General features: G+C 44.1%; 1 protein-coding gene across 1 annotated transcript in view; it reads left to right on the top strand.

Moving 5' to 3' along the window:
- FBN1 (fibrillin 1) overlaps positions 1-11,341 on the top strand; it is a 221,103-nt gene that overhangs the window by 117,489 nt on the left and 92,273 nt on the right. The window contains exons 14-17 of the mRNA XM_013006330.2: positions 370-492; positions 3,822-3,944; positions 5,034-5,186; positions 10,937-10,990. Coding sequence (XP_012861784.1) covers positions 370-492; positions 3,822-3,944; positions 5,034-5,186; positions 10,937-10,990 — 453 coding nt within the window. The remainder of the gene's footprint in view (positions 1-369; positions 493-3,821; positions 3,945-5,033; positions 5,187-10,936; positions 10,991-11,341) is intronic.

The raw sequence follows: 11,341 nt of genomic DNA, 5'->3' as shown, positions 1-11,341 counted from the left end.
AAGAGCTATAACTTCAAGGGACTGCCCTGTTTTCCACTATTGATAGGTGGCCGTCTTATTGATCTGTTCCTATGTATTGGTGGGGAATAGTTCACTTTCCATCTCTGATAGATCTCCACCTTTCACAAGTTTTGGTTTTGTTTTTACTGTAGTACATACAGAGAACCTAAAATAAATCCCGCATTAGGGGTTACTCGTACATTTCTAAGCTTGAGGACGTGAGATATATTCATATGGCTCCTCTTGGCAAGCTGTCATTTGGTTGAAAATTGTTCTTAGAAAACAGAACGGAAGCCTTGGTTGGCTTCCTTTATAAGCTTACTTTTCTGGCCATAAGAACATGTTTTGCTTTGCTTCTTCGTTTTTCAGATATGGACGAATGCAGCATAAGGAACATGTGTCTGAACGGGATGTGTATCAATGAAGATGGCAGTTTCAAGTGTATTTGTAAGCCTGGGTTTCAGCTGGCATCGGATGGGCGTTATTGCAAAGGTTTGTGCTAGAAAATTCGAAACCATTTTCTTCACATTCTTTTTCTCCTCTCTGCATTGTCTCATCTTCCCTTGTTTAGAAGAACCACCTTTGCTGGTTGAGTCCTTGCATTGGAAGTACCCTCGATTCTGGCTTAGGAGATTTGAGTGGGAATTCTTGGGTCTAGTCACCTAGAGAGTTCCAGCTTCGGTCCAGAGACTGCTTTTAATTCAGAGACAGTATTTAGTGTCTTCTCCAAGCAGCCTGAAAGGTTGCTTAGTCGTCAACCCACTGGCTGATTGGTCTAAATACACATGTGGACATATTTTGAATTCAACTGAGTTCCAGTCGGGGAACAGTGGCAGTTAGGCTTCATGATGACCCTTTGCCACACTTTCCATCTCTTTGGCTGCCCCTCTACTTTACCAACTATGAGGTCCTCCTCCAGTGGCTAGTCTTTCCTGACAACCCCCCTCCAAGTGTGGAAGACGAAGTCTGTCCATCCTTACATCGAAGGAGCACGCTAGCCGTCCTGCTTCCAAGACAGATTTGTTTGTCCTTTTGGCAGTCCGTGCTGCTTTGGTTCTACGATAATACACCCTAGAACATGCTTAGTAAGGAGCCTCAGACTCAAAGCAGGAAGTCCGCGCTGATGCTGCATTATAAGCCTTCTGTTGGTAATTTCAGAGGCAAGGATCGCGCGTCCTACGTGCCCGGGACTGAGAAGGCAGCGTGAAGTCCTCTGGCTTCTCTTCTCTGAGTGCCCCAGATAGCTTGGAGGAAGGTTAGGGTAGAAAAGGGAGTCCTAGGTCTTTGGTGAGATGCAGACTTTCTCCTGCCTAAAAAGAGCTTCAGGGTTTGATTTATTTAACATTCTTTATGACCTTCGTATCATTGACTCTTAATTGTTTAATTGTGTCTCCGTAACAAGGGGAACAGTTCTAATTTTCCTGTACTTCTGAATTCTATACCGGGAGGAACCTATAGTTGGGAAGATAAGATTAACACCTGGGAAAAGTCTACTCCGCCCCACAGCATAGAACAGAGGGCTGAATTGTGAAGATTAAGTGCTGCACAAGTAAAATAGAAGGGGTGGGGAATTATACTGGGATATTCGGTAGTTGGCGTCTGAACAGAATATCAGAAGGAAATGTGAAAGCCCCTTTGTGAGCAGCACTTCGGTGAGAACACCCACTCTTCTGACCTAACCCCATGCGCACCAAGATTCACCGACTGTGTGCGGGCTGCTGCCGGGAACCTCGCCACAGCCTCCCAGCATTCAGTCTGTCCCACGGATGTGCGGATAGAACTAGTCCAGCCACATTCTTATCTCATTGGGGAAGCTGGGTTTTGCAATCATTTGCAACCCATGAGATGGGGTCTTATCAGTCAATGGACTATTCTATTCCTTTCGAAGATTTAAAAGATGTGCTCCTGGCTTTAGCTTTCTGGCTTAGCCACTGAGGTAGGGTTAGTGTGACAAAGAAAACGCTCCAAAGGTGATCTTTGTCCTTTTCCTCTACTGAAGAACCCTGGGGAGGCTGGCAGGGGCCTGGACCGTGTTCCATCTTGCTTCATGGAGGGCTGCCATGTCTCAGAACTAACTCGATGGCACTGAGCAGCAGTGGTGACAAAAGCCTAGGACACAGACACTGTAACAAGACCTAAAAGACGAGCCAAACAGAGAAAGAATGAAGAAGGCATTTTATACTAAATTTCTATCCCAGGATTGCTCCCCTGATGTCATGAGACGAGATGTTTTGTTAGTGCTAACTACTTAGTTTTGAGCCCACAAACACGGGTTGTACTGGAAGCTGAAGTCGCAGCGTTTATCTTTCATGTCGACTCCTCTGATGTACCGCACGGCCTCCCTGGCCACGCTCTGAATGTTGAGGTCTCTCCTGCTATTAAAATCCCCGTGTTGTATCACTATCCATATTCAATGGCCTACGTGTGGCTTTACAGGCGGTAGTGACCACGGTGTGTAGCGTTTGTTGCAACTGAACAAAATAATGGCTGGAAGAACTGAACCAGTGGGCGTTCATGTATTTAAATATAGCTGCCATTTAAAAATACAATCTGTACATGGAACCTTGGATCCTCTGAATGCATTTCGTGCCAAATACCACAAGCTAACTCAAACACAGAGCTGTTTCACTCTCAGTTTGCCTTCTTAAGGTAAGCAGAGAGGAAACGGTCACACACCTAGTTGAATATTGTAAAAGGAATTGTTGGACACGATTTTCTTCTAAGTGTTAATGCTTTCCAAAACACAATGAGCATCATTTCTTACTTCCCTATATGAACGAAAAGTACATCTCTGCTATTAGGGGTGGATGTCCTATCAAGCCTTTCACCCGCCTCACTAAGTATGCACGTATGATGCTGTAAAAGGTTCGTGACGTTTACGACAGGCTTTTCTTTATTAGCGGCTTCCAATTGCATAGGATGGTGGTGTTGGCCAAGGATGGACATCAACATCATCGGCGTTCATTTTTTTCACTCTCTTTTTTCTGATGCTCCATTAAAGATCTGGTTGTAGATCTCTTAAAGTTGAGCCAATTGTCCCCGAGAGCTGTGGCCTAGGTGATACTGGAACGGACTCCAGTCTGGGTGCTGAATGGCCAAAGGCAAAACTTCCTGTCCGGGTCGGAGACAGTTTTTGCTTCTGAGCTGCGTGCATAGTCACCCAGCACAAACTGCCATGGGAAGAGCCTTCATTCTTTTTTTTTAATCATTTTATTGGGGGCTCCTACAATTCTTATCACAATCCATACAACCATCCATTGTGTCAAGCACATTTATACATTTGTTGCCATCATCATTGTCAAAACATTTTCTTTCTACTTGAGCCCTTGGTATCAGCTCCTCATTTTTACCCCTCCCTCCTCACTCCCCCTCCCTCAAGAACCCTTGATAATTTATAAATTATTATTATTTTGTCATATCTTACACTGTCCGATGTCTCCCTTCACCCACTTTTCTGTTGTCCATCCCCCAGGGAGGAGGTTATATGTAGATCCTTGTAATCAGTTCCCAAGATTTCATTCTTTAGCCATCTTTCTTCCTTTGTGATTTTGTGATTCTCATTTTGTACCATAGAAACCTTAGCTGAATATTATTAAAGTAGCTTTTTATGGAAAAGAAATCGGTTCAGACAGTCAATCCCTCCCAATTTTGTTGCTGTCCTCTCGAAGGAAAATGAGCCTTCATCTCGCGGAACTGTTGCTCCTTGCTGTGGCATGTTCTGTGCTGTCTTCTCATTTCCAAGAGAAGAGTGGGGAATGCTTATGTGTTACGGTTTTAGATCAATGTCACTGGATTATAATCAATGCTTTTTCCCGCCACAGATATTAACGAGTGTGAAACTCCCGGGATCTGCATGAATGGACGCTGTGTGAACACGGATGGCTCCTACAGATGCGAATGCTTCCCTGGACTGGCCGTGGGTCTGGATGGACGTGTGTGTGTTGGTAAGCTACAGTCATGGGTTAGATGTAGGACAGAAGAGCCACCCTCTGTCCATCAGCGACACCCATCAATAACAACTAGGTGCTTACTTTAGGAAGTATGATAATAATAATAAGTATTTGCAGAGCAGCAAACCAACAAGGGTCAGTTCGCTTCTTGCATACATTGGATATCCAGTCAAAGAGTGAAAAGAGGAGCTGAGACCACCAAAGCAATGCCCACCTTTTCTCCCCACTGCCAAGCCACTGATCTCCCCGCAGTACTCTCCGACCCTGGCTTGTTGCTTAGTGGTCTTGAGTACTACCCTCTACATGCTCAGAATCTCACCATGAATATTGTAATAGAGAGCGAAATTGTCAGAGGGATGTATAGAATGCAAAAGAGAATATGGATAATCCACATGCTTAGAGTTACATGATAATACTGTCTTATGGCTTCATACAGAGTAAGGTTTGTTAAGAAGTAGGTAACCGGTTTTCACAAGACTATTTTTAAGGACAAGTTTTGAGTAAGCACTGGGGCTGGGGAAAGGTTTGAGCAGAACTGGAGACCCCTCCTTCTTGGGAAGGATCCCACTGCTGCGTGAACCCACCTCCACTGTTTGATAGCATGACCTTTTAACAGGCTAATTGCCCCTCTCTTTGAAAAGTACACTGAATGCAGACACTGGACAATTACTTGGGGGGATAAGTCATATTTCTAATAAAGATTTTCTTTATCATGGTAGGAGATTCAAGATTTATCCTTTCATTCAACCTTTATTAAGTACCTGTCCCGTGTGGCCTAGAGATGACAAAAATGAATGAAGTAGGATCCCAGCACATAGGGACCTCACAGTTTGCTAAACCAAAATAGCCCCTGAAAGATGAAAGAGCCCCATTTATGGTACCAGGGCTTAGAAGCGGAATGTTATTTCTCCCCTACCACCACCCCCGCCCCCTGCCCCCCGCCCAGTGAGCCCTAATACCAGAGGCGTTCTCTGCAACTTAGAACAGGGATGGTGGATAAAGGAAGCCAGCTTGAACTTTGACCTGGAGGTTCTCATCTGGTTTGAGGCGACAGAGTGATGACAGATGCTTCTTCCTGTTTAGACACACACATGCGGAGCACATGCTACGGGGGATACAAGCGCGGCCAGTGTGTCAAACCCTTGTTTGGTGCCGTGACCAAGTCTGAATGCTGCTGTGCCAGCACGGAGTATGCCTTCGGAGAGCCTTGCCAGCCGTGTCCCGCACAGAATTCAGGTGTGTGGTGGGATGGAGATGCCCATCTGTAACCTTTTCCCTGACGGACGTGCATGGGGAAGGGTTATGTTCGCCGCTCCAGGTGCTTGCTCTGGGGTCTTGGCAAAGGCAGAGTGGAATCATCACATATTTCTCACTTCCCTGTGGTGTTATGGATGGTATTTACAGGGTCTTCATGATCACTTGCAATAAGCAGGACATTTGTCCCTTCCTTGAGAAAGCCCCACTGAATAACACCCTGTTCCCTGGCATACATATGTTCAGCATGTCTGGTGTTCTAAAGGAGCTTCACAATATGTTTGCATTTTGCAGGCAATACCCATTCTAGAAGCAGGACTGTGCATGGTGTCAAACGAAATAATTGCCAGATTACTTGAATATTTCCAATTTTTTCTGGAACGCCATTTGCAAATTTTGTTCACATCCACATACTGATTTCGGTCTGATTTTCCTATGATTTTATTCAACCTTAATGGGGAAAATTGTTTTTCCTTCAGTTGAAGTGGCCTGGAATAATAAGAGAGAACTGATGACAAATGAGAATTCTGTTCCTGAGTCCACGGGCAGTTCTCAGCGGATTTATGTTTACTTAGGATTTTCTCTCACCTCTTTGCATTTGAGATGGCTTACATTAACTAACAATTATAAACTAGCATAAAATAGAAAATAATCCTTACCTTTCTCATCAGTGAGATGGAGTTTTCTGTTGTTTGGGGTTTTGTTTATTATGATCCATAGTGTCTTTTCCAATTGTAAATCCCTTCTATTTATCATGTCCAAATCATTTGTTAAAATGAAAGCAATAGACTGTCAATGTTTGATTGTAAACTTAAGGTAGCTTGACGGTTGACTTCCGGATGTCCTAAAATGCAGTTGGGTTTAATAGTGACAGCATGTTGTTCTGATTGTTGGGTATATGTCTAAGATCTGGTCATTTCATTTCTGGCCTAGATAAACTTAATTACAGATAAATCCACAATCAAAAAATATTTGTCAATTCAAAGTGATAATATTTGTAATTATAGAGTTATATATTTATAAGGTAGGGGACTTTAAAAGAAATGGGAGATGCTGATTAAGCTGTATTCTGACTGATTATTGTACTGAGTGACTCTGATACAATTTGTTACTTTTCATGTGCTTGCTAGTCCATTAAGTATGTGTGTCTAATATAGTATATGAATATAACTCTACCCCCTATGTATGCTTCCATATAATTTTATAGTTACATATAGTCAGATCTGTTTATGTTGCTTTAATTACTTAAAGTACAGATAAATATCATGGGTTCCACTTGACTAGTGATAAAAACATTGTACAGAGTGATTTGTCCGCAAGTTGATTGTATGGAAGAGCCAAAGCACAGAATACAGGACTCCGTGCATATAGTTCTCTGTTTCCGTGTTTTCCTCTAGTCCAAGTGCGTCTCCCAAGAGTTCTTAGGGTCAGTATACAAAGGATGCTAGCTTATGAAAAGATGAGCCGGGCCAGCAAATCTAGGACCTTTTCTAAATCGGAGGTTCAGTTCCACCAGCTTCTGTTTCATATTTGAGTGCATTGACGAAGGAGAATCACCCGTGTGCAGATGGTTTCCTTCAGTCGGCTTTGCTGACCTCGTTGATGAACAGCAATACCAAGCTGTGAAGGAACTGCATGTACACTAGTCTTCACATCAAGAGTGAGAAGGAATCTGTGAAAGATACTCAGATATCCAGAAAGACTATTGTTAGCCGCTTTAGTGAGAACTCTGAACGTGCAACATCTACACTCATCAAGTTGCATACGAAGAAGGTACTTCCCGCTGGCTCATGAAGCTGGTTCACCTTGTTCGGATAATTTTCTTGTCCCTGGGTTTTCAAACAATAACATTTGTTATTAGAATCAGCCAGCAGAACTCTTAGGTTATACTTCTGGTGAACATTCTTATATGTCTCCTGTATCGCTGTCTCGGTGGTACGACAGAGAGTTTGCGCACAGTAACATTTACCATTTATTAAGTACTTGAACTGCCCCCCCCCCCAAGGTGCAGAACACGCTGCATGGTATCACATGACGTCTGGAAGGTCCAGCCTTTTAACAGAGAAGGCCCTTAGGAGTGGATGTACAATGGAGGGAAAATAATGACACAGACATAGCACATAGGGTGCTCATCTTTTCAGATGTCAGGATCAAGAGAGAAAGAGAGAGTGAATGCATTCTCTAACAGGCTTATATAGTCCTGGGGCTAGCAAGCCCCAGTGAGCACTTACATAACAACAAGGTGGGCAGGTACTGGAGTTATGATGGCGACTGGACCTTGAATGCCCCTGAGCTGACTCAATCTTGGATGTTCCTGAGCTTTCTCCAAGGGAACAATCTATGATCAGTATCAGAAGGGAGTAGGCTATGCTTTGGGAGAAGTGCACAATAGAGCATGACTGCTCTTTAAGGACAGATGGCCTCCAGGTATATCTCAGGAGTAGCACTATTGAGGGGAGAGGGGATATTGTGGGGATGACTTTTAGTCTGGAGAAGGTGGCTGGGACTCATCCTATCTCACACATGTGAAGGCCTTCCTCCCCTAGAGTCAGTCTCCCAGACTCATAATTAAGAGCGTGCAGAATTTGACCACAAACATTCCCTTCCCAGCCCTCAGTTTCCAGTAGAAGTCCATCACCTGAGCTGGATATCATGAACCCTGGTCTATAAATTGGGCAATGACAGACTCCCAAGGCCTTTAGCAGGAAGTCCTACAGTCAACATCCAAGCCCATGCAGATCCGAATACACAACAAATAGTCCAGTACCAGATCTCACCTAGATGGACAACAAGCGATAGTCATTTGCTTCCATTTTAGGCCATGTAGCAGCTAATGGCACTGACTGTAAAAGTGTACTTTACAAAATGGACATGATTTTGGTTTTCCTGTTTGATGTACAGTGTTTCAGTGATCATTCAATAATCATTAATATGAGAGAATATAAAGGGCATAGTTCCATGTTTCCATTTATTTTCTTTTGGACTCTTTTATAAATATTTAAAAACAATTTCACAAATTTCCATTTGTCAGAAGGCATAGGCTCTGAAGGATTCAACCTTAATTTTGGGGGATATAGTCATTTGTTCAAATAACGAAGCTGTCCAGGATTTGATAGACTTGGATTCCTAATCAATGCTCATGGGAGCAGCAAATGGGAAATTGAACAATGTATCACATGGGGCAAATCTGCTGCAAAAGATGTCTTTAATATATTAACAAGCAAAGATGTCATTTTGAAGACTAAGGTGCCCTGACCCAAGCCATGGTCTTTTCCATCCCATGCTGGACACTGAGTAAAGAGGACTGAAGAAGAATTGATGCCTTTGAATTACGGTGTTGGCAAAGAATAGGGACGATACCAGGGAGTGCCAACAGAATGGAGCAACCTGTCTTGGAAGAAGTACAGCCAGAATTCCCCTGAGAGCAGGACTTCATCTCACATACTTTGAGCATTATCCAGAAGGGCCAATCCCTGGAAAAGGACATCATGCTTGGGAACATAGAACGTCAGAAAAAAAAGTAGAAATCCCTCCATCAGATGGATTGAAAAAAAGCTGGTAACCACCGGCTCAAAGATGGCAAGGATTATTTGGAAGGTGTAGGATTGGGCAGTGTTTTGTTCTGTTGCACACGGAGTTGACATGTAGCATCAGAGACTGAATGGCACCTGACAACAGTGCGTTGCATTGGGTACATGTACTGTACAAGACTTTGAAGAGTACTGTGCCCGTCTGGGTACTTTAGAGAAACAAATCCACAGAAACTCATGTATAAGAGAGAGTTTTATGTAAAGGTTAAGTGCACATCAAGAAAACATCCCAACCCAGTGCTACCCAAGCCCACAAGGCCAACATTAACCCATTAACCCATATGTCCAACACCAGTCCACAAAGTCCTCCACCTCACAAAACAGAGGCAATAATGCCGACTGTAGGAGGAAAGCTGAGTCAGTGAATGTGTAAGCATCTCAGCGCTGGCAGGGGTCTCCACACGGCTGCTCCAGCACCCAGGGCTGCATCAGGGTAGGTCTATGTGGCTTCTCCTCAGGGATGTGTTGCAGGAAGTGAGCCTTGCCAGCTGAAGCAGGGAACTGCTAAGGCAGCTGCACCCTGGCCGGACCATCACAAAGCAAGAGACCCGAGAACTCTAAAGGTGAGGCTCACCGAGCCATTTATCCCTCCGCCCTTCAATTAACCCCACATGTGTTTATCAGCCAGGTTGGCAGAATCAACTAACTCAAGTACCGAGAAACAAAGATGTTACTTAGGCTAAGGAGTGCCTGACCCAACCCATGCGATTTTCAGTGGTCTCATATGAATGTGAAAGTTGGACATTGGATAAGGAAGCCCAAAGCAGAAACGATGAATTTGAAGGGTGGTGCTCTAGATGACTATTGAAAGCACTGTGGCTGCCAAAAGGATAAAAATCGGTCTTGGAAGAAGGATGGCCAGGGTGCTCCTCGGAGGCAAGGATGGCGAGACTTTGTCTCACCTATTTTGGATATGTTGTCAAAGAGACCAGTCCCTTAAGAAGGACATCATGCTTGGTAAAATAGAGGGGGTAACGCAAAAGAGGAAGACCCTCAATGAGATGGGTTGACACCGTGGTTGCAACAGTGGGCTGAAGCACAGGAGTGATTGCGAGGATGGTGCCTGAGCAGGCCGTGCGTCCCTCTGTTGTGCATAAGTGGGGACGGGCTTGATGGCACCCAACAATGACACAACAGTAGCAGCACCAACTCATTTGTGTCGACTGTCACCAGAAATGCCATCAGAAGTGTGAGAACTTAAACTTTGCTTCCCCACGGAGGTGTTGTCAACCTTTGTAAAAAGACCTGTCCCTGATATCCAGTTCGCTTCTTCACTTAAGCAAGAATGATTCATATTTGACCATGAGCCTCGGTGTCGGCCAGAAACAATGGGTAAAGAAGAGGACACTTCAGTTTCTTTTTCTTGAGTAAAGTGTGATTTCCGTTCATGCTCCATTTTCATCATTTGCTCGTATCGCTTGAATTGTAAATAAACCATTATAACAATCTGAAGAAATACGAGTCTAATTCAATTACACATTTGGGAATGTATTTGATATAACTCAATTTATTTAATAAGATCTTACAGTTTTAACATTAAACGATGTTTTCTTTCTCTTTGCATTCATCCCAGAGAAAGAATCTCATATGGTGATATATATTAGCTTTAAAAATACACATTAAATGCAAAGGTAAATACTTTGTTGCACTGAGACTGGAAGTTAGAGAACTGCAGAGAAATGAGAAAAGTTAAGGACTTGATTGTTCTGACAAACAGCTCTTAGTAAGAAGCAAAATTATTCCCAAGATGGTGAAAGGAAGTTCTAGTTAACAGTCAAGAAACCACATTCTAACAGGCACATTTCACTCTAAGTGTAAAGTGTTCCCTGGTGAAAAAAAAAAAAATCAAGTGAAAGGAAAAACACCTTTTCCGAAAGTGCTTTGCACAAGGAATTGGGGTAACTGGCCCATATCCTTTAAAAGTCATTTTCCTCAGTGATTTACCGTGTTAAAATAGCGGGGGTGGGGGTGGGGGAGACGGAGGCGGGAGGCAGTCGTGACTCCACTGGCACATGCCTCCTTTTCCATTACCACTTCATTTCAGTTCCACTGGCTTCGGAGGAAACTGTGTGCAGAGCCAAGCGTAGTACCGACCCGTGCTGCGGACAAGGGAATCATTTATTGTCTGTTGATTTCTTACAGCGGAATATCAGGCACTCTGCAGCAGTGGGCCAGGAATGACGTCAGCAGGCAGCGGTAAGGATGCCTTGTGAAAAGTAGTACCTTAGGCCTGGGTGAATCAGCACTGGGCCTCCCGTGTGTTTCCAGTCACCCCCTTCACACCGACAATTGGTCTGGCCTGACCCCCTCTCTGGCCATCACTGCATGGTATAGCTGGGACTTCTAGAAGCTCCCAATGGCAACACAGCCATGGTATAGGGGTCCTGGGGTTGCTGTGGTCAGGGATAGCTATTGAAGGGGGTTAGGTGCATTGCCAACCTGGTAGACGGAAGTCTGTGGGTCACAAGGACTTTGGTTGCTCATTCAAGAGAGAGGGAGCCACTACCATAACTCGAATTCAACCTTGCAAGTCTGGCTAGACCAGAG

This window comes from Echinops telfairi, unplaced genomic scaffold (genome assembly GCF_000313985.2).
Source record: "Echinops telfairi isolate 266 unplaced genomic scaffold, ASM31398v2 ScPeMD7_8;HRSCAF=38, whole genome shotgun sequence".
NCBI classification, from domain to species: domain Eukaryota; kingdom Metazoa; phylum Chordata; class Mammalia; order Afrosoricida; family Tenrecidae; genus Echinops; species Echinops telfairi.
Note: the sequence above shows the minus strand (reverse complement) of the source record. Positions and strands in the feature narration are given on the sequence as shown.